Source organism: Lotus japonicus, chromosome 3 (assembly GCF_012489685.1).
Source record: "Lotus japonicus ecotype B-129 chromosome 3, LjGifu_v1.2".
Classification (NCBI taxonomy): Eukaryota; Viridiplantae; Streptophyta; class Magnoliopsida; order Fabales; family Fabaceae; genus Lotus; species Lotus japonicus.
Genome location: NC_080043.1, coordinates 20,259,585 through 20,283,757, shown reverse-complemented (window position 1 = coordinate 20,283,757; position 24,173 = coordinate 20,259,585). Strand labels below are relative to the sequence as shown.

At 36.8% G+C, this 24,173-nt stretch overlaps 1 protein-coding gene across 1 annotated transcript; it reads right to left on the bottom strand.

The window, feature by feature from the left end:
- Positions 1-1,076: 1,076 nt before the first annotated feature.
- LOC130744219 (pentatricopeptide repeat-containing protein At4g04790, mitochondrial-like) lies at positions 1,077-22,203 on the bottom strand. Its single transcript, XM_057596413.1, has 16 exons — positions 21,794-22,203; positions 21,527-21,583; positions 20,757-21,380; positions 20,070-20,249; positions 15,090-15,154; positions 13,955-14,062; positions 6,318-6,431; positions 5,932-6,027; positions 5,723-5,821; positions 4,254-4,373; positions 3,521-3,625; positions 2,561-2,725; positions 2,356-2,486; positions 2,193-2,271; positions 1,767-1,984; positions 1,077-1,511 (listed from the first exon to the last, which is right to left on the bottom strand). Exons 1-16 carry the CDS (start codon positions 21,963-21,965, stop codon positions 1,301-1,303), a joined length of 2,544 nt encoding a protein of 847 aa, XP_057452396.1. The 5' UTR covers positions 21,966-22,203; the 3' UTR covers positions 1,077-1,300.
- Positions 22,204-24,173: the final 1,970 nt, after the last annotated feature.

Genomic DNA, 24,173 nt, shown 5'->3' with positions numbered 1-24,173 from the left:
GCAAACCACTCTTCTCCTTCCCATCCTCCCCACCGATCACCACACCTCCACTTGCTCATGCAGATCTGAAAATTCCTCCTCCACCAAACTTTGACCCCTCCGATGAAGATTGGAAGCAGATCTAAAAATTCCTCATATTAGCATCAACGATTCAATCTCAGATTATGGATTCTGGAGGTTTATACATGTGTGGGTAGTGGGGTGCTAAAAGTTCATTCCTTTCACCCTCTTTTATGTAAAGCTTGCATTTTGATTTATAGGTTGTGGTGGTTGGCTTTGTAAGTTCACTGGGCACCGGTTTCTGATTTATAATCGAAATGACTTCTTCAAATTGGTTGAAGGTTCTGAAACAGATGGTTCCGAAAATGGGTTTGTTGAGACAAAGTGGCTCTTAAAGAATGAGAGCTGGTTATGTAAAGGGGAAAAAGATTCAAACTTTAATGTTGAAGAGAGCGGTGCAGTGGTCGAAGAGGAGAAGATGGAAGAGATTTGGTTCACTGGGTGTGAAGCTTGCAGTGGTGTGATCATGGTGGAACTGCGGTTGAGCTCGGCGGTGCTTGGGGCGGAGGATGATGGGAAGGATGAAGGTGGAATTAATTTTTGGAGTAAGGGTAAAATGGTCAATTTATTTGGTTGTGTAATCTTACACAAAGAAATTTTTTCCCATATTAGATGCCTCCAAGTTTCTCACTCTATCAATCAATCGCCCCACACGCATATCTTCATGACTATTATTTGTTAAGGACAACATATGAAAGCACAACTTTTATCTACTCAGGATAGGCTTATACAAAGCTTTATATTAAGGATTTCCTCACATTTGCATTACATATAAATCTATATGAAAATCCGCAATTTTGTTAATAAACATTTCTTCCCAGCAACCAGATTTTACTTGGATGCAAATAAAACTAGAGATTAAAATTACTCCTTTAGAAAGTATAGGGACAAAAAGCATTAAAAAATTAAGCCTTATTCTAATATGAACGTACTTTTAATTTCCCTCTCCAAATAGAAATTTGTATAAATTTTACCCTCCTTCAATTTCGGTTTCTTCATAGAGATTACTTATATAATTACTTATGAAAAACTAAAATATTTCATATCACGAGTATAACCTGTGGCGCCATGAAGCATGAATCACCCAACTAGTAACAAAATAAAAATATGGAATGAGCATAGCATGCAGCGCAGGCGACCACGCAATTAACTAGACCAAAAATGTGGATAACATGTCAAATACTTCACCCGCTGAAGCACATTCTTAAGCCAAATGAAAATGTGCAAGACATTAATCTCTCTACCTCTCTACACTACACTTTTTCTTCTTTTTCTTCTTTTTCTTTCCTTTCGGTTTCTTCACTTCTACAGAGTTAAGATTGTCATTAGCAGAGTACGTGTTTTGACAAGATAAGATGACAGAACAGACCTCCATATCATCTTTTGGAATTTTTTTGAGCATAAGGTTGGCAGATCTATGATCTCCTGATGCTAAAAGTGCCTGATACATCCTACAACAGTGGAAATAACAGTGATGATTATTATTACGAAATAATACCGCACAAGAGTAAACAAATCATTTGTAACTGCCTGATTGTTTGATTTAAATTTTCATTTATTTAAAAAAAAACTAATCAACTGACAACTTTTGATTTCGTGTGTGTATCACGCAATGATCCTTCATGAATAATAGCATTGCTCATGGAAATAATACTAGGAGGCAAAGGGAAATAATTTTGAAAAACTCAAACAGGCTTAGAACTTACCTCAAGTAACTTAATACATTGTAAGGAAATCCAGCAACCTCATATTCTCTCCAAATCAAACGAGCATTATTCAAATCTCCAGCATTGGCACAAGCACTTAGAAGAAAATCAAGACTCTGCCTTGAAGGAATAAGGCCAATCTCATCCTTGATTGCCCAAAGCAAGTCGAGGCCAAACTGTAGATGTGTGGACTTGGACGACGCAATTACAGAAAATACCTATACATGCATGGACAAAGTTGATATTAATAATGCGCCAGCCAGTCAGAACAAAAATCATGATGAAAAGGATGAAAACTAGACTAAACTTTGTCAATCTCCATTTCACAATTCAATACATGTACAGACTTTGATCATAACTCAACATATTCATTATTACAATGTCAAAAATCTATAAAAATTAAGTCAGGAGGAAACCAGAACTTACAGAGTCAAATAGAACTTCCAATTGTATTTCATCACTTTCGAACTTATCCTTGAGTTGTTTGAACAGCACAATAGCAGAACTGACGCATATACAATGAAACATGAACATGAGCAAATTCAAGATCAATGCAGACAAATTCAATATAGGAGGGGGCAAAATAAACCTTAAATGATTGTTCTGAACACAATACTTGATAACCCTGAAGCAACCATCAACCCAATAGTCTAGATCACTCAATTCCTTGAGTAGAAGAAGCAACCCATCCAACTCTCCACTTAATTGAGTCAATTCTTCCTAAGAATGTCCGGTAATAAGTTATTAAGTTGAAAGTAGGAGATCTACAAATCACTGATAATACAAAACCTTACAATGAGACTTATAACAGCTTTTGGCTCCACACCAAGTCCGGCCTTCTTGACCTCCTCGTATATAAGAAGCGCCTCGGGCAATTGCTTGTGTGATGCAAGAGCGGAGATAAGCACACTCTTTATTTCATGTAAGTACTTGTGTGGTACTTCTGAATCTAAAACTACCTGCAATCCAAAAGGAAACTGTGAAGAAAGAAGAGATTTACAAAATGCCCAGTCCTTTACAAAGTCAACCCAAAAGGAAACTATAGAAAAGCATAGCATTACGCATAATGAAGAAATTAATTAATTTGGCTAATTTTTAGTATTTACTAAAGATAATTCAATTATTTCGTATAACCTGTAGGAAACTCTATTCGCAGTTCATAGTACATGAGCTGATTCAAGGCAGGAGAAAATAGTTTAATATATCATGTCTAAACTAAAATGTATGAGCTGTTCAGGACCATATTTTAAGGGTTTATTTTTGTAAGTAAAATTGTAAAAACAGATCTTTTGACAAATGTATAGCATTTGTGATAATATGTCAATTTAATAAATATAGTCTGAAAATGGAAGGCATGAATAGTGGATATCTAGAATAAAACAGACTGAGAATATTTACAAAGAAGAGAAAACATCTATTGTATTTGTAGCAGACGTGTCATTAAAAAACTAAACAGAACTGGAGTTGGCAGAATTAGCAGAGTTCAAACTTCCCCAAAATAATCCCCACTCAGCCCTCAAAGGATTTTGAAGTCAAGTCTACAACCTACTAGTTCAGAAATCAATAATGTTTAAATATAGCAATTTGGTTAGATTAAAATTACTGTCAGAAGTAATTATGTAAAGATGACAATAAACGCAGTTAGTATGATGGTTCAATCATCTAGTTATTTAAGCCTTTCATAATGCATATACACCCATTTTGGTCCATGTAAATGTAATGCCGGGTAGCACCCTTGCTGCTTGCACCTATACCTGTTTTGCCTTCTCAAATTCGCCACAAGCTGCATATGCATTAATAAGCGCCATAAAAATTTGCTTTGTAGCTTGGATTCCTGATAGCTTCAATTCTTCATAATACTACATGGAAATATTTTAATTAGAAACTCAAAATTATCGATACATCAAGTAACTCATCATTTCTGTTAATAGAGTTTTAGTTACATAAATACATCAAAACTGCTTTGGTGAAGCTACTAGAATGTATACATCAAATGAACAATTAAAAACTGATGGTGTTTATAGTTTGGGCATAAACGTAGTTATCGAAAGTGCATTATAGCACTACTATCATAGAGAAAACAAGATATCTGATGAAATTGAGTCTCAACTAAACGGTAGAGGATGTCAAGTAAAGTGAAAACAAAAGACATTCCATAAAATCAGTGTCTCAACCACATACCAGGGGTTGAATTACATATACAGGAAAGCAATAATTAGACAAATCACAAATATCCTAATTACATAATTATATGATTTGACTAGCCTATACAATGAATTTCAACACTCTTTACATATTTTCAACATGTCTACATGACTACATCCATAAACAATTAATCTTGAAGACAAAGTAAACATTAAAAGTTGCAGTAACTGTTGGACAAAAACATTTGATGAAAAAGTACAACACGATCAAAACATAATAGTTTACACCCAATTTAGAGTGAAGTATTACACTATTACTATAATACTATCATACTTGGCTTACCTTGATTATATCCTCTTCACTTTGACAATTGGTAATCAAATAGCTGAAAGTCTGTGAATCAGGTTTTACATTGGCCTCTCGCATATGTTTGAGGACACTCAGCCCACCACTGATGTTTTTCTACAAAATTTCAGACATCGTGAGAAAAGGAATGCAATATTTGAAAGAATTTCCAAAGTTTCATCTGAATGCTTTTTTATTAAATAAGAAGTCATCGAGAGAAATAGAAGTACCAAAACAAATATAAAACAATCCCCCTAGGCAACCAGAACTGAAAAAAAGGAAGAAGCAAATATACTCAAAAGTGCACTGCAATCCTTCCACATATCGACAATGGAAGACCTCCTAAATCATCTTGAAAGGTCATTTCAGCAGTTAAAGATCATACAATTAGTATATGATAATCATACCATTATTAACAGACATTCTTACTAAGATATCATCTACAAAAATTATTACTACGATCTAGAAGAGAATTGTAAAATAAGAAAGCAATGTGTTGGGCAAATGGCCTGGCCTAATCTCCATAAATACAACGTGCTAATGTCCACAAGCAGCCAATAAGTTCAAAACTGAGCTTGAACTCGCCAACAGCCACCTGTCATGATTTAAATGTAACCACCTAAAAAATTAATGTATTTTTTCTTAGAACCTAAATAATTTATTTATTGTTTGTATTATGTAATCTAGAACTCGTTCTTTTAAGAATGAGGGTATATGGAAGAAAACTATATGAAACATAATGATCTCATTACTGCTTAAATACAGGCGAATTGTCAGGCCTTTCCTGCCCCTCAAAACAGTCAGAATTTGCTCTCCAGGTCCTCATATTGCATAATAGGGAATTTGGTGTAATTAGGATGAGGTTCAGTATCAAGTCACAATTTCACAATTTCTCCATGGTTTGGCTTAGTCCAATTTTTATGAAATATATTCCAATCAAGAAGAATAATGACAGGAGCACTATCTCCACTACAGTAACAACCCAGGGTATGACGACTAATGGAACAGAAAGGAAAGGTCAGGAAGATGATTTCGTGCAGCGGTTCTATGTTCCATAATCTATTTGGAATAAGCTCTTCCTTAAATTAAATACCAACGATACCAGAAGAAGAAAATACGTTCAAGTCAATTCAAGCCCTAAGAATAGATGAACTAACCCCTTGGTTAACAAACAATCAATATCTCCAATCTTAGGTTATTAGTTTGGTGTAAAAACAGAAGCTCGCCTATTCATAATTGAATATAATATTTATATATCCATCTAAGTGTATATCTTGTGTGTAAAGGATGAAATGCCTCTGCAATCTAACTTATGCAGCGTCTAGGATGTATGTGAAGAGGCTATTTGAACTTAATATTGGTAATGACAAAAGTTGCCACATATTACACTTGAAATAAAAGCAAAGCAAATAAAAGTTGAATATCTGAGTGAGAGTAGATGTATCATCAAAATCCAAGAATAGTACCTCCCGAAAGTATCCTCCCATTATAGCATTGTACATGGCTGCAGTAGGTATAAAATTCATTTTCTGCAAGTCCTCAATCATCTTGTACGCACCTTTAAACTGCATTATAAAAGTAAACACAATATCAATTTGCTGCAAAGTTTACCTTCAAAAGTTCAGGTTATAGAAAAATGTCGAGTATGCAACCATGTAGAGTAGGTTAAACTTACATCTTTTAACCTCACAAAAAAGTAGACCAAACTCCTGCATATTTCATTATTCAACCCCAAATGGTGGCGACATATGATGGAATAGATTCGATGAACCTTCAATGTAGTACAGCAAGTAAATAAATAATAAGCAGATATCAATATAATATGATGAATAAGAACGAAGGCTTGGTGTAAATGTTATGGCAGTTAATTTCAACATAACATCAAACTGAAGTCGTGAACCAACTATCTCAAAAACTTAAGCTGTTAGCCTGTTACAAGAATTGTTGTATATTATATTTCAAACAATTTATGATATATGTTATGCGAATTGCGAAGAGATGACTAGGATTATCATGTACACAAAGAAACACAGGAGCTATTGCATGGAAGATATATCTTACCAAAATATAATCATAAGTTTCCTCACAAATGTGTAATATGGATTGTAACACCTGAGTAGACAACGTAAAGCCTGCTTCACACATTTTATCAACAATATCAACGGCTGTATCCACCTGCATTAAAAAAAAAGTCAACTTAAATGCAGACCCCAAGCTATCCAAAGCCTAGAGTTATCTGAAAAGGAAAAAGTATTTCGTAAATCACGAAATAAGTGGCACAAAAAATCAAACGGATTAAGATCTATGGCATATAAATGTTATAAAAGATAGAAACTGATGTAGCGCGGCTGGCTGCGCGCTTCGACGATGATGTCGCTCGTCGAATGAGCCCGATCGGATTTTAGCCCATCTAATCAGTCTCGGGCCCGCAAAACAAAATCTAAGTATTTTATTAGGATTTTATTTATTAGGATCTTTAATTTTCAATTAAGATCTTTTAGGATATTATTTATTTTTTGTTAGAAACTTATTTATTTCAATTAGGATCTTTTATTTTCAATTAGGATCTTTCAAGATCTTATTTCTTTTTGGTTAGGATTTTCTTTCTTTTCCTATTTAAGCAATTGTAAGGCATAGCCTATTCAGTTTTGATTGATAATAAAATTTAAGAGTTTTCTCTTCTTCTCTGGTGGATTCCAGTGTATTTTCTAGGGTTTTAGCGCTTGCTAATTTCCTTTCTGGTGGATTCCAGAAACCTTTTCCTTAGGATTTGCGCTTGCAATCCTAGTACGACTTCCGCTGCATCAAGTGGCATCAGAGCAGGCTTTCTCCTGTCTCCTTTCTTTGCTTGATCAACCATGGAAGATCAACCATTGACCAAAGCAGACCTGAAGGATGTTACCGCGGCTCTTACCGCGGCCCTAACTGCTATGACACAACAGATGACAGAACAGATGACACAACAGATGGCGACGTTAATGACGCCTTTAACTGACAGCATCAACAACATGAACCAGCGAAGAGACGGGGGAAGAGTACCGCGTAGGGTTCCGCACGGTGGCAACAACGGTCATGCCATTATTACGGAAAATTCAAGTTCTGAAGGAGATGAAGCTGATGAAGAAGAAATAGTTGACCAAGGGAATCAGAATCATAACCGGGACTACCGAGTGAAAGCTGATATTCCATTGTTCTACGGAACTATGGGAGTGGAGGAGTTTCTAGACTGGCAGATTGATGTTGACAGATTTTTCGACGTCATGGGCGTCCCCGAGAATAAGCAAGTCAAGATGGTGGCAATCAGGCTGAAGAGTACTGCTGCTGTGTGGTGGGATAAGCTTGTTATCCAGAGGCAGAGACAGAGAAAAGGGCCAGTCAGAACTTGGCGAAGAATGAAACAATTGATGATGGAGCGATTTCTACCAGAAGATTACGAGCAGATTCTTTATAAGATGTATATCGATTGTGAGCAAGGAAAGAAGTCTGTGACGGAGTATACAACTGAGTTCTTACGTCTTTCTGAGCGTAACGAACTGGGAGAATCTGAAAATCAGAAGGTGGCTTAAAGGGTTCTTTGCAGGAGAAGATGGGTTTGCAAACTGTGTGGACTGTGGCTGAAGCATCCAGTCTAGCTTTGAAGGCTGAATTGATAGAGAAGTCCCCTTGAAATTTCCCATCTTTCCGAAGATACTCTCCCCAAAACAACATCGAGTCAGCATGCGATAAGGAAAAGAGCCCAACAACCAAGGATCCCAATTCAGGAAACAAAGGAGCCAACAGTTCTAGCGGTGTGCAACAGAGCAAGACACCCAACCAGAAACCAACTAATCCTTATGCGAGACCGGCAATTGATAAGTGTTTTCGTTGTGGTGGGCAAGGTCATCGATCCAATGTTTGTCCTTCTAGGAGAACCGCCGCCATTCTGAATGAGGAGACTGAGGAGGAAGAGGAGAACAATGACTATGAAGGGGTTGAGTTTGCTGAAGAGGAGTCTGAGGAAAGAGTAAACTTTGTGCTCTTGAGGATCCTGCTATCATCCAAAGAAGAAAGTCAAAGGAAGAATTTGTTTCGATCACACTGTTCTGTTAAGAACAAGGTGTGTAACTTGATCGTGGACAACGGCAGCACTGAGAATTTGGTTTCCCAAAAGCTGGTAGAGTACTTGAAGCTGACAACAGAGCCTCATGAGAAACCGTACACCTTGGGGTGGGTGAGTAAAGGGCCACATGTGAAAGTTTCACAGACTTGCAAGGTACCTATTTCCATTGGGAAGCACTACAGAGAGGAGGTATTGTGTGACGTTTTGAGTATGGATGTTTGTCATATTTTACTTGGGCGGCCTTGGATGTATGATACTGATACTACATACAAAGGAAGGGATAATGTGATGTTGTTTACATGGGGAACACACAAAATTGCTATGGCTCCTGTTTTGCACTTTGACAAGGGTCCAGTAGAAAAGAAGTCCAGTTTCTTGGTGATGACACAGAATGAAAAGGAGCTTGATGAGGATGTAAAAGAAACTAAATGCTTCTGTCCAGTGGTAATTAAAGGATTGATGAGCGTTGTCAAAGAGGAACCGATAATTCCAGAAGAAGTCCTAGAGATTCTAGAGGACTTTAAAGAGCTGACTGCAAATGAGCTACCCAACGAGTTGCCTCCGATGCGAGATATTCAGCACCACATTGATCTGATTCCGGGGTCTAGCTTGCCAAATCTTCCTCACTACAGGATGAGCCCGAAAGAGAATGAAATCTTAAGGGAGCAGATTGAAGACTTGCTGAAGAAAGGATTCATTCGTGAGAGCATGAGCCCATGTGCTGTACCAGTCCTCCTTGTCCCTAAGAAAGGAGGTCAGTGGCGAATGTGTGTTGATAGTAGAGCCATCAATAAGATAACTATCAAGTATCGATTCCCAATTCCCCGTTTGGAAGATATGCTTGATGAATTAGCTGGTTCTAAAGTGTTTTCAAAGATAGACTTGCGTAGTGGCTATCACCAGATCAGAATCAGGCCTGGAGATGAGTGGAAGACAGCTTTCAAGAGCAAGGATGGATTGTATGAGTGGTTGGTGATGCCTTTCGGGTTATCAAATGCCCCCAGCACCTTCATGAGGTTGATGAATCAGGTTCTGCGTCCATTTATTGGTTCTTTTGTGGTTGTTTACTTTGATGATATTCTGATTTATAGTAAGAACAAGAAAGAACACCTGGAGCATGTGAAGCAGGTGTTGCAAGTTTTACAGGAGAACCAGTTATACATTAATATGAAAAAGTGTACATTTAGCACCAACAAATTACTCTTCCTAGGTTTTATTGTTGGAGAAGAAGGGATTCATGTTGACGAAGAGAAGGTGAGTGCAATCCGGGATTGGCCCACACCAAAGTCAGTAACTGAAGTACGCAGTTTTCATGGTTTGGCTACTTTTTATAGGAGGTTTATCAGAGATTTCAGCACTATCACTGCACCTATCACTGAATGTCTAAAGAAAGGAAAGTTCAAATGGGGATTTGAACAGGAGCAAAGTTTTGGCCTGATTAAGGAGAAATTATGCTCTGCACCGGTGCTAGCACTCCCTGATTTTGATAAAGTGTTCCAAGTTGAATGTGATGCTAGTGGAGTTGGCATAGGAGCGGTGTTGTCTCAAGAGAAGAGACCGGTGGCCTTTTTCAGCGAGAAGTTGAGTGATGCTCGCCAGAAGTGGAGCACTTATGACCAGGAGTTCTATGCAGTCTTTAGAGCTCTACGCCAGTGGGAACATTACCTAATTCAGAGAGAGTTCATTCTGTTTACTGACCACCAAGCTTTGAAGTTTCTTCACAGCCAGAAAGTGATAAACAAGATGCATGCTCGGTGGGTGAGTTTCTTACAGAAGTTTCCTTTTATTATTCAGCATAAATCGGGAGCTCTTAACAAGGTAGCAGATGCGTTGAGTAGGAGAGCTTCCTTGCTAATTACTTTAGCGCAGGAGATCGTAGGCTTTGAGTGCCTTAAAGAGCTGTATGAAGGTGATGTTGACTTCAAGGAATTATGGGCCAAGTGTAGTGGTAAGCATCCTTCGGCAGATTATCATATCCGTGATGGCTATCTTTTTAAAGGGGATCAGCTGTGCATCCCTTGCTCCTCTTTAAGGGAAAAGTTGATCCGAGATTTACATGGTGGCGGACTCAGCGGTCACTTGGGCAGAGACAAGACCATTGCTAGCCTGGAAGAGAGGTATTATTGGCCACACTTAAGGAGGGACGTTGGTACTATAGTCAAGAGGTGTTACACTTGTCAGGTTTCTAAAGGTCAGTCACAAAACACTGGTCTTTATATGCCTTTGCCTATTCCTGATGATATCTGGCAAGATTTGGCTATGGATTTCGTGTTGGGCTTGCCTCGTACACAACGAGGTGTGGATTCTGTGTTTGTTGTTGTAGACAGATTCTCCAAGATGACGCACTTCATTGCCTGTAAGAAGACTGCTGATGCGTCCAACATAGCCAAACTGTTCTTCAGGGAGGTGGTGCGCCTTCACGGGGTTCCTACGTCGATTACTTCAGACAGGGACACCAAATTTCTCAGTCATTTCTGGGTTACTCTTTGGAGGTTATTTGGAACAGCGCTGAACCGAAGTTCTACGGCACATCCACAGACTGATGGACAAACTGAGGTAACCAATAGGACTTTGGGAAATATGATTCGGAGTATTTGCAGGGATAAACCGAAGCAGTGGGATCTAGCTCTTCCACAGGTGGAATTTGCTTATAACAGTGCTGTGCACTCAGCTACCGGAAAGTCACCTTTTTCTCTCGTTTACACTTCTGTGCCCAGACATGTGGTGGATTTGTTACAATTGCCTAAAGCACCTGGGGTTAGTGCAGCGGCTGAGACAATGGCTAAGGAGATTGTGACTGTTAAAGAAGCTGTAAAGGCCCGGTTGGAGGCTACTGGAATGAAGAACAAGGCTGCCGTCGACAAACGCAGGAGAGCTAAAGTTTTCAATGTGGGAGATGATGTGATGGTGTTCTTACGGAAGGAGAGGTTCCCAGTTGGTACTTACAACAAGTTGAAGCCACGCAAGTATGGTCCATTCAAGGTGATTCGAAAGGTCAATGACAATGCTTATGTGGTGGCTCTCCCAGATGACATGAATATCTCAAATACTTTCAACGTAGCTGACATCTATGAGTATCAGGAAGATGCGGCCCTTTATCACGATGAGAACTCGGGGTCGAGTTCCTCAGGGGTGGAGGAGACTGATGTAGCGCGGCTGGCTGCGCGCTTCGACGATGATGTCGCTCGTCGAATGAGCCCGATCGGATTTTAGCCCATCTAATCAGTCTCGGGCCCGCAAAACAAAATCTAAGTATTTTATTAGGATTTTATTTATTAGGATCTTTAATTTTCAATTAAGATCTTTTAGGATATTATTTATTTTTTGTTAGAAACTTATTTATTTCAATTAGGATCTTTTATTTTCAATTAGGATCTTTCAAGATCTTATTTCTTTTTGGTTAGGATTTTCTTTCTTTTCCTATTTAAGCAATTGTAAGGCATAGCCTATTCAGTTTTGATTGATAATAAAATTTAAGAGTTTTCTCTTCTTCTCTGGTGGATTCCAGTGTATTTTCTAGGGTTTTAGCGCTTGCTAATTTCCTTTCTGGTGGATTCCAGAAACCTTTTCCTTAGGATTTGCGCTTGCAATCCTAGTACGACTTCCGCTGCATCAGAAACAAAAAAGTACAATAATTTGTGTTTTTCACATTCTAACGCAGCTTCTCTTGCTCTTCCTAAGTGCCAGTATCACCTAGTAGGCTAGTACTGGACTTTCTACAGAAGCAGAGAATCTACATGTTTTGAGGGATAAATGTCTAGAACGGGAAATCATAGGACTATTATAATTCATATGGTCTGTTACGGAGATATCACTTTCTAGGTTAGAATCTCTAAGAGTGATAGGACTATTGTTGAGATCTCACATCAACTAGAGATAAGACCAATATAGAGCTTATAAAGGCTTTGGCAATTCTCACCTTATGAGGTAGCTTTTGTGGTAGAGTTAACCCAAATTCTAAGATGGTACCAGAACTTCTATGACCAAGTGGTCTAGAGTTTGTTAATAGAGAGTAGTCAGTTAGAATAGCCAAAGAAGTGGTTAGGAGGTTAAAGCGGTTAAGAGTAGGGACTTTGCGTTACTTGTAGGAGGTAGAAGAGGAGGATTCAGATTAGTTAGTTTACACAGAGAAGTGGCTTAGCTGTAAGAGGACAGATTCTTTGCTGAAGGGGAAAACCTTGGAAGGAGGTCCTCTCCTTTGTACTTCAGTTGGTGATGCAGAGAATTCATACAGACCAATTCCTTATTTTCTGTCTTCACTTTTTGATCGGCTCTTTCTATTAAAACTCGGTCTCTTTTTCACTATTTCTAACAGAGAGTATACTTTAGTAGCGGTAACGTAAATTAGAAGTTCGTAACTTCAAAGGGGGATCCGTGAAATTTTGAACTAATTAATAACTGTTGTAGACTAGGAAGAAGTAGAATGATCCGGGTATGTTTTAATGCTACTAGGTTGGTGGAACATAATAAAAAGAAATCAAAATAGTTTTAAATTTAACAATAAAGCTAGGCTCAGCGGGAGAAAGAATAGGCTCCACCGAATTAGAGTAGTGTCATTACGATAATGAATGAAGGAATATTTCATGTACATTTAAATGCAGTCCTAGATATTCATTTGAACAAATATAGGCCAGGTAGTATAACTGCCCAGGTCTAATTACCCCTTTTCCCCTCTGTTCTTGCCTCTGTCTTGTTGAAGATACAGAAAATCAATGTTAGCAAAATCTATAGCAAAATCGCAAAATCCTAAGATTTTACGATTTTGCAGCACTGTTCCGATTCAAAACGCATGCAAAATCTTTTTTTGGTGGAATCCCGTAGAATCTTAGATTTTAATCGTAAAATCGTAAAATCCTATTGAATCTTACGATTCTAGTATTTTTTAATTTTTGAAGCTGATTCCTAAAATTGGGGAAACTAGAGAGTTTTTTGACTTTGTGTAAAAAACAACCCACCACCCAGCATTTAGGAGATTTCGAAATTGAAGCTCTAATTGATTGTAGTTGCCAAATTTGAATGGTTAATTGACAAGAATTAATAACTGATTGTATATTTCGAATAATCAACCTATGTGACCCAACCTTCATGCCTCTAATTGCCTATTTAATTCACTCATAGTAGAGTGAATTGAATCACGCATTCATGCTCTGTTTTCTGTAGTCTCTATCTAGGTCTCTTCCTCTTATGTTTTCTCTTCATTCTTCAACATCTTTGTTTTCCTTCATTCTAACGTCTCTGTTTCATCTTTTAATTTCATGTTCTAGTACTCTTATGATTTTGGATTGAGATTATGACTTGTATGGATGTTAATCTGATGAATTTTTATTCCAATTTTTGTTAAATGATGTGACTTACAAGATATCAATGCTATTTTTTTGTTTTTCTATTTATGGTAGAATCTTACGATTCAATTTACGATTATACGATTTTGAACCCCCTCTCCGATTCTACGTAGAATCTAGTTTTTCACAACATTGCAGAAAATTCCCTAGTGACTGAAAATAATGTGAAATCTCTTTTTCAAAACTCAAGATGACACCAGCCTCTCCATCAATAAAGGAATCAAGGATATAAGAATGAAGATAAGAGAAGGTTATACCTTTAGTAAGCCACAACAATACTGAATAAGCTTTTTATACGATGACATTGAAGGCAAAACATCCAATACTTCATGCAAATTCTCGACTTTCACGATTATATCTTCAGCCTTCAACATTAGCAACAATACATATAAGAAAATACCAAAAAATAAAATTTACTGTAACATAAAACTACTTTAGGCAAATGTTATGTCATATAACATGTATGGAAATATTAAAAAAAAAACACTGGCTGACCGCTGACATCTCTTACTGTGCTCAAACTTCACAAGAAGTTAAGCATTTTTGTCCTAGATAAGCACAATGGTTTCCATCTTGGGGACTAAAATCAGACATAGTCCAAACTAGAGGACCAAAAGTGCAATTAAGCCTAAATAAGAATGTTAAGAATATATAAAAATTTATACCATTATTATGCACTGAAGATATAAACCTTCCCATGGGCTTCCACCTAGCAACTTAAGCTTTTATGAGAGTTGACAGTTCACAACAATCTTGGATATATGTGAAATTTTTGGATGCAGAGATTTTCTCGAATATTCAGATTTATGTATTTGATTATGTTCTTCTGTAGATTCAGAATCAATTGCATTTATCTTATCTAATCCCTAAATTTAAGGAATTCAGCTTGTATTGATATATTACAAATTCAAATGGCAAAGAGCTCATCTCTCAAGTATTCAGATTAACTAAAATCAGTTTATCAAGTAGTATGATAAGAAAGATGCATACTTTCAACCCGACAGCATTGTAGGTGCCAGATTCATTTTAGTTAACACCAGTGTCAACAAACACTCGCCCATGTTTATGTGCATTCCCTGTTTGGACAACCCCATTTGTCTGTTTTAATTTAAAAAACTTAAAATAATTTGGCAGTGGTTTACTAAAGAGAGTCCTCCGTTTGTTCCATTTCTTTTATATTCAAAATCAATTATCAAGTAATTATTACAGTATATATCAAGTTGCTAAAATAAACTACCAAGCATCCATTGTGACTAAAGTGAGTAACTTTAAAATGTAGAAGTAGAAACATAACTCTAGGATGACAAAAAACAGTAGACAGGCAGAAGTGCCTCCCAGTATCACATAGCATTAAAGAATGTTTACGAGCAACATTCGTGAGAAATTCCTTACCGCTAAATTTGGAATGCTAACAGCAAAACTAGCAATGAAGTTTGAAATATCATCCGGATCTTGATCTGCATTACATAAGAATCCTTAGTTAAAATACTTACTGGGAAAAAATTTATAGACGGTAATACTCGCCTACTGCAGTTTTTACCATCCATTACTACTCCTGATAAATATTGGAAAAGCATTAGAAGAACCTAAATTAGTGTGAACTTGCAACCACAAAAAAACCTTTGGAATAAGACAATATAAGACCTTCACTGCCAACAAATTATTTTCTGCTAAGAAATAGATTCTTGGAGTCTTAATTTATATCAAACATTATTTTGTGGTTAGAATTGAGCCAAATAATGAGTTTGGCATACCATTTAGAACTAGTGCTCTGCTTCCAGATGACAATTCCTAGGAATTATAAAATTCCAGATTTAATCCCCACACATATCTCTAGATATTCTGATTCCAAATGATAAAACATTAAAACAAGTTTGTCTCTATTGTCCATCTTTCTCTTCATCTCTATAAGGGATTAGAAGCTCCAATTGCAATCACCAGCCACCAAAGTTGGTTTTAACTACAAAAGTTTGGTATTAGGCATAGCATGATAATTGCTTTGACCACTGTTAAGATATCGATTAAGAGATATCTATAAGGATATGTCTTGTTGATATAGAGTTTTTAGGATATGGTTTGTTAGGATTAGATTTTATATTGTTATGATAGATTAGAATAAGATTTCATTGTTTAGATTTTATTGTTTTAGCCTTTTAGGGTTAGTAGTTGATTAGGAAACCTCTAGGAATCTAGTCTATTAATATTGTACTTCTGAATCAAGTACTATTAATGAAGTATCAACAGCTATTTAGAATACCCCCAATTTCTGCCTTCATAAACTAAAGAGTAAATCCTAAAATTTCAACAACCACCAAGTCCAGTACACTGCTGACATATTGATTTAAACCTTAGAATAACCAGACCAAAAAAATGGTTGGAAAGCTCAAGGGCTTATAAACCCCACACTAGGATCACATACTTCTGATGTGGGACTCAAGTCTTATCCCTTGCAATTGGATCCTAACATCCCAGTTCATAGGAACCGGTATCTTTATTACTCAAAAAAATAAACTTTCTTGATCACAGATCAAAACCAGCATAACTTTGAGGGTCTAGCAAACCTCCGAATACTCAAAGGCCCTATACTATCTCAAATGACTAGACTCCCCTCCCTTTCAACCCCTCTCCTATTTATAGGCAACAAGCCTTGTTCATTAACCCACTAACTAATTAATTATTATTCTGTTAACTAACTTGTTAATTAATTCTTTTGACAGATATACCTATCATATACACTCTAAATCTCTCGTCTGACTTTCCTCTCTTTCTTGATTCTTCTTTCTATCTGATTCACAACCTTATATATATATGATCTAACTTTTTATTAGTTTAGTCCCTGCCCCTTCCTTCTCCTTTGACACCTACTTGTTCCCACGTCTCTCCGCTTTGCTTCCCCTTCATGCATTCCCTTTTTTCCCTACCCTATCAACAGTCATCATTCACTTCCTCTACGGCTATCTTGTGAACTTTAGCCTTAACTGCATTGTTGCTGTTGAGTACCATGATTTTAGGGTTAAGGTTCCACATTGACTATAAATATGATCAAATAAGTTCTTATAAAGGGTAGAGCAACCCTTGTCATTGAGCTAGCTTTTGGAGTAGAGTTAGGCCTAACCCGAGTTCTAAGATGGTATCATCCGTGATCCGTTTATTAGGCCACCCATAAATGGGCCACCTGAAGATGTATAGACCTGCAAACTTCATACTCCATATGTCTACCCTTGGGCGTGAGGGGGGTGTTAAGGTCTCACATTAACTAGAGATATGGCCAAATAAGTCCTTATAAAGGATAGAGCAATCCTTATCTCAGAGCTAGCTTTAAGAGTAGAGTTAGGCCTAAACTGGATTCTAAGAATTTCAATGTTTCCTCCTCCTCTTCCCTATTTTTTACGATTTTCAGCTTTGGGTAGTTATTATGCATGCCTTTGGAAAAATTTCTTAAAAGCAAATCTTCCCAAAAGGGAAAATTGAAGGAGTTTTACAAAAGCATGTGCTTTTTATATGGAGAGTTTCATAAGAGATGTAGGGACAAAGTTGTCTTAATGTCTTTATTGGACATTAGGTTGAAAAAAATCAAGACTCAAATTTTATTACAGTGTATTGTCATCGGGTGTGCGCTTGCCAAATTTAAGACAATAAATGTGAAATTAATGATAAAGGGAAGAATAAGAAAACATATATTTGTCATAAGATCAACAAAAATCATACGCTTTATGAAATACGAAAATTTTAAAAATTACTTTTCCAACATCTGTGAACTGTGAAAGCTGAAAAGTAATAACATATAAGTGTTATTGTATTTTATCTGTTAATTATGTAGCCCAAACATTAGAATTAGTATTCCATTTACAAAGTTCTATATAATATATTAATATTGTTAATTTCAAAATTTAGACAGAACATGAGGTCAAAAGAATTTAAGAGATAAAGAAAAATATATATTAAAAGATGTTTCCTTTCTAACAACATAACATGTTAGAATCTGTTATATTAGCTGTATTATTTCTGTCAGAATCAGTGTTTTATTAGTTGTCTTACTTCCTTATTTAGCATATTACAATTATAGTGTATGAGAGAAATATCCCTTAATCATAGGGATCTGATTGTATAGGTGTTATTGTATTTCCTAAAATAGCTTTCTAGCCTTGTATATATGACTGATGTATTCTCAGCATAGTTCAATGAAATCAATTCATTCTACCCTAATTCTTGAGATGGCATCAGAGCTCTCAAATTCTGGGAGCCGCCTCTGACTGCGCAAATCAAAACCCTAGAGGACAGCCTTCATTGCTGTCAATCATCCTTTTTTAGTACAGCCTTCATTGCTGTTGATCATTCCTTTCAGAATACATCCTCACTGCATTGAGGTTGTTGTACTGCTGTGGCCATGGTGAACCCAGTTGATGAAGTGGTGCAGAAAACTCAGGAAGAACTGCAGAACATACAACACTGCCTACCGATTGAATGGGAAGAATTACTTGAAATGGTCCCAGCTTGTTGGCAGAACTTTGAAAGGTAAAGGGAAAGCTAACCACTTGACTGATGATGCCCCTAAAGAAGGAGATCCCAAATTTACAAAATGGGACGAAGAGGACTCTATGATCATGGCATGGCTATGGAACTCAATGATCCCAGAAATCACTGATACTTGCATGTTTCTTAATTCTGCAAAGGAGATTTGGAAGGCCATGGAGGAGACATACTCCAAAGCTAAAGATGCTGCTCAAATATATGACGTGAAGGTGAAGACTATGGCTGCAAAACAGGGAAACAAGACTGTACAGAGTACGCCAATCAACTCAAATCAATGTGGATGGAGTTAGATCATTACAGGGTCATAAAAGCCAAGTGCCCAGCAGATTCAGCAATGCTCAAAGAGAGGTATATACTATAAAGGCATTGTATGGGCTGAAAAACCACTGCCAACACTGTTTGCAAGCTAAAAAAGGCATTGTATGGGCTGAAACAATCCCCACGAGCATGGTTTGGAAGGTTTACTAAAGTTATGATAGGTCAGGGCTTCAAACAAAGTCAAGGAGACCACACTCTGTTCATTAAACACTCTAAGTCAGGGGGAGTAACAGTGTTACTGGTTTATGTGGATGATATTATAGTGACAGGTGATGATGAGGAGGAGCAACAACTGTTAAGCCAACATCTAGCCAAGGAATTTGAAATTAAGACCTTGGGAAAATTGAAGTATTTTTTGGGAATTGAAGTGGCCCATTCTAAAAAGGGAATCTTCATATCTCAACAAAATACATCACTGATTTGTTGAAAGAGGCTGGTAAGACAGCATGCAAGCCTGCAAGTACACCAATTGATCCAAACTGAAGTTGGGAAATGCAGAAGAAGATACTGCAGTTGACAAGGAAATGTATCAAAGACTAGTTGGTAGACTGATATATTTATCTCACACTAGACCTGATGTTGCATTCGTTGTGAGTCTAGTCAGCCAATTCATGCACCAACCGAAGGAGGTTCACTTACAGGCTGCACTAAGAACTGTGCAATATTTGAAAGGAACCCCAGGCAGGGGAATTCTGTTTGAACGGAATAGGAGTGTAAGTCTTGAAGCATATACAGATGCAGACTATGCAGGGTCGAATGTGGATAGGAGGTCGACTACAGGATATTGCACTTTCCTTGGAGGGAATCTTGTGACTTGGAAGAGTAAAAAACAAACTGTGGTGGCTAGATCCAGTGCTGAAGCAGAGTTCAGGGCAATGGCACAAGGGATATGTGAACTATTGTGGCTGAAGATCATCTTGGAAGACTTGAGAATAAAGTTGGATGAACCAATGAGACTTTATTGTGATAACAAATCTGCTATTAGCATAGCTCATAACCCAGTGCAGCATGATAGAACCAAACATATTGAAGTTGACAGACATTTTATCAAAGAAAAATTAGACAGTGGCCTGATCTGCACTCCATATGTCTCCTCACAAGACAACCTTGCAGATATTCTAACGAAGGGGCTGAATAGCAACAGCTTTGAGAAGTTTGTTTCCAAGCTGGGAATGGAGAATACCTATTCACCAGCTTGAGGGGGAGTGTTAGAATCTGTTATATTAGCTGTATTATTTCTGTCAGAATCAGTGTTTTATTAGTTGTCTTACTTCCTTATTTAGCATATTACAATTATAGTGTATGAGGGAAATATCCCTTAATCATAGGGATCTGATTGTATAGGTGTTATTGTATTTCCTAAAATAGCTTTCTAGCCTTGTATATATGACTGATGTATTCTCAGCATAGTTCAATGAAATCAATTCATTCTACCCTAATTCTTGAGAGAACAGTGTACCACCTCTATAACCATCCACAAAGGTGCTTGGATACGAAAGTAAAATAAGAACATAATTATACCGCTTGCTCTCAAATCCAACAGTAAATTCTCTGCATCAGATTCCAGCTGTAGCCTTCCTAAGGCTTGGAATATATTCGATCTAGATTCCACAGATGTAAGCTTTGTTATGTCTATATTTTTCAACACATCCAAAATCTGCGTCTTTCGATCACTTTCACAAAGAGCCAATAAGTAACTTTCTGCATTAAGATTGAATCCAGTTAAGTTTCTAGTACCACATGAAAATCATAGGAAACCAGATGCACTGATTATGGAAAACCTAATCTTGCACAAAGACTTCTAGTATTAGTGAGCTGTATGCCAGTAATTTACTTAGAAAACAATTTTGCATAAATTCTGTTTTATTACTATGTTTCTAGTATAGCTAAGACATGAAATAAGAAAAAGCAAATGACGACTGCAATGTCATGGCATAAAACGTTCATATCAAATGCAGTCATGCATGACACTATGGTACTTAGTATTCCCACATCATGCTAATGGTAGCACATCAAATGAAGGAAAATGTGTCATGAAAGGCATCATCCTTGACAATATGTGTAAAATAAAGAAACTCATGATTTTCTCGCATGCTAATGTACTAATGTAGATGTTAATGCTAAAACCATGCACAGGATGTTCAGACATAAGTTCGAAGAAACAAGCTATGCAAAACATGCACACACAAAAAAAACAGGTTCACCAACCTCGTAAAGCAGTAGTGTCTTCACTGTCTTCAACTGTAATATATTCACAAATATCCCGGATCATTTCTTCATGGTTAACTCCTAACCACAGCATCATTTCATAGTAACCCAACCGTGAAGTCGAACTGGCATTCTCAGCTTTGATAACATCAGAGAAAAGTTCAAATTCTCGAACCATACCCAAGTCAATTAGATACTGAAGAATTGGGCGGTATGTTTGCTCTCCTAGTGGGAAACCATATTCCCTCATTAATTTGAGAAGGTGAAAAGCCTTACTCAATTCTTCTATAGCAATGTCTTCATCATCAGCTCCCCTAGCCTTCTTTACACACAATTGTATCAACTTATTGTACTCTTTCAGACCTGTTTCCCGACCCAGATGGCCAAACACCTCAACAGTAGCTTTAGATCCTAGTCTTTTCGCGCACATACCAAGTAACCTGTCAGAACGGTCCTCGTTACTGTATTTAAATACCCATTTTTGTTTCCTCTCACGAGATACCTCCTTCCGCTTAACTGAAATATCCCCACTAGGAACATCCGGTACCCATGGTATCTCTAGTATTCTTCTGTCTTTTTCTTCTTTACCATTTTCCTCAGAAACAAGCTTCTTTACCGGAGGCGCTACAAACAGAAACAGCGCGCGCGCGCACAAAACCGATATAAGATAACAAGAAAACCATAGCCATATTCGAAACCCCTACTCCCCTCATCATCCTAGAGTAAAATCCAAAACTCAAACTCACACAGTAAATTTCACAAACACTTACAAGGCAATATAATAGATGCAAGCTGAGTCGTCGCAACATCCGAATCAGACGAATCCTCTGCACCAAAACATCAAAAAACCAAAATTGTCACACACAAAAATAGCCCAACAACACAGAAAGCAAACAAAAACAACACTTTTTGCTCATTCAGCTCCAGAAAACAAGACCCATTAAAGCAATAAACCGCATCAATAACTTTTAACAAAAACTAAAATGTGGGTATGGGTAAAAATTGAAACTTTGATGTGGGTTTATAGTTTAAAGCACCTGGGGTAGAAGCACGGTGGAGTTTGAGAGTTGAGAGTTGAAAGTCTGAAGTGGAATCGTGATGGGGTTCAGGAGAAGAGACTATATTGGAAATGGCGAGTTCGAATTTGGGTTTGCGGTGTAAATTTGAACGGAAATAGGAGCTGAGAGTGCATAGTTTTCGAACGCGCATCTAGGCTACAATGTGAAGAAGAAGAAGATGAAGATGAATTTGATGTTTGCTTCAAAAAATGAAGAAATTGTTCTACTTTTTCTGAATGATTTTCGAGTTGAAGTGGGAAATAGAAGAAGAAAGAAGAAATGGAGTTTGCAACAAGAAACAAAAACGAAAAGGTAGCAAAAAAGAGTGTTATGTGTAATGTGTGTGAATGAATGGTGAATATGGTGAAGAAGCTCATGCAAAGTTTCTTCCAAAAGTGCACAATACAAGGTTTTATTTAGTATACCTAGATGCCCGGGCACATAGGAAAAAATTGAACCATATTAGTAAATTATTATAAGACTCCAATTTATATATTTCAAAAAATCTTTTCAAAAAAAAAATGTACATGAAAAAATATTAGAATTAGAAATTGATTTAAAAATAGGTACTATAGAATAAAAAATAAAGATGGGATTATGAATTGAATTAAAAAGTAAGATGATACCATCAAATATCAATGTTCAAAAAAGATAATACCATCAAAGTGTTGTTGGCGTTGTGGTAAGTAAGTTTTTTTTTATAAAATTGTGGTAAGTAAGTTGGACCTCCATAAGAATGATAGTACAAATTCGAATATCGAAAAATACATTTATTAGTAAGGAGCATGCAACTATATCCTAAACGAGTGGTAACATTTATAAAAACAAAAAAATAGTAAGATGATAAATTAAAATAATTCATGAAAATTAAAGCATTTTCTTACTAGGGAAATGCTAGATGCCTAGATCATTTTATTTAACTAAATCTTTTCCTAGAAGCAAATTTTCAGCACTATTGTAGTATTGATAACTCTATTTTCAAATAAAAAAAATATATAACTCGTATTTCTTCCCACTCACAGAAAAATATTTCTCATTTTATTTCAAAAAAATTGCTAAAAATTATTAATTGACCATACACGAACATGTGTTAGTGTTATAATTGGTGTAGTACAAAAACTATAGCATTGGAAAATAAACACCTCTGCATCACAATTTTTTACTAGTTAAAATTTATGTAGAGCCCACTGGATTATACGAGTGTCAGTCCTAATTTGATGGGCATCATTTTTAGTTTGGTGGAGCAAACGATCGATCAAACTAATAAAACTAATAAAAGGGAGTGATGGCTAAAGGATTTTTTTTCTCATTATTTTAGATACTGGTATTGAATTAGACACTAAGCCCCTATTCAGGGTAGATTTTGGATTTTTGTTTTCAAATCTCAGTTTTAGTTTTTTCAAGTTTTCAGTATTAAAAAAAAGGTGTCAATTTTGTAAATCCCCAATAATCACAATAATAATTAACTTTATGAATTCAAGATAATGAAAGGTAGCGGCAAAATTATAATAGAGGGACCAAGTAGCAGTGGTGGTAAAATTTCGATGTTACCTAGTGGCGATGACAAAGACGGTTGTGGGGGTAGAGGGTGGCAGTGGTGGTGGAGGTGGCGACAATGGCAGTGGTGGGGGTGCTGTTGACTGTAACGCCCCGATTTTCGGATGTCACTTTAGTAACCAGTTAAAGTAAACATGCAATATTTTCAAAAAGAGATTTATAAATGCGAGTATTTTTTTTCATTTTCAAAGTATTTCTAAAACATGTCATGCATACTCCCAACTACAATAGATTTACATCAAGCCTTGAACAAGGCAAGTGTCTGAGGGTAAAACAAAGACACACAACCTACAAAACCTAACAAGAATCAGATTCAACAAAGAATCCATTATGCAAGACACCACAAATCTGACATACTCCCTACGATTTCCACATCAGGGAAATGCAGGAAAGCAACGTATCAGAACCTACCTGAAACCTCAAACATAATCCATAGAATCCTTATGCAAGCTTTAACCGATAATGGTAAGCTCTCTAACCCAAGGCTCTAGCCTTACACCCGACTATATTCTTCGAGTCTTCCACAGTTCTTCAAGTCCTTGTCTCCAACTCGCAAAAAGGTTAAGCTCCAGCGAAGATTCTCCATCGCCTAATAGCGTTAAGCGCCCAAACAACAAGTAGCAAGCATAAATGGTTAACTTCATACAACTTCCACATATAAAAGAGAAAAACATGCTATTCAAATTTAAGTGCATAACATGGCACATAAGCTAGCAACTTATTTCAAAATAGATGGAAACATATATTCAACAATATAGATTTAAATCATCTATCAACAACCTCAACAATATTTCAACTCAAA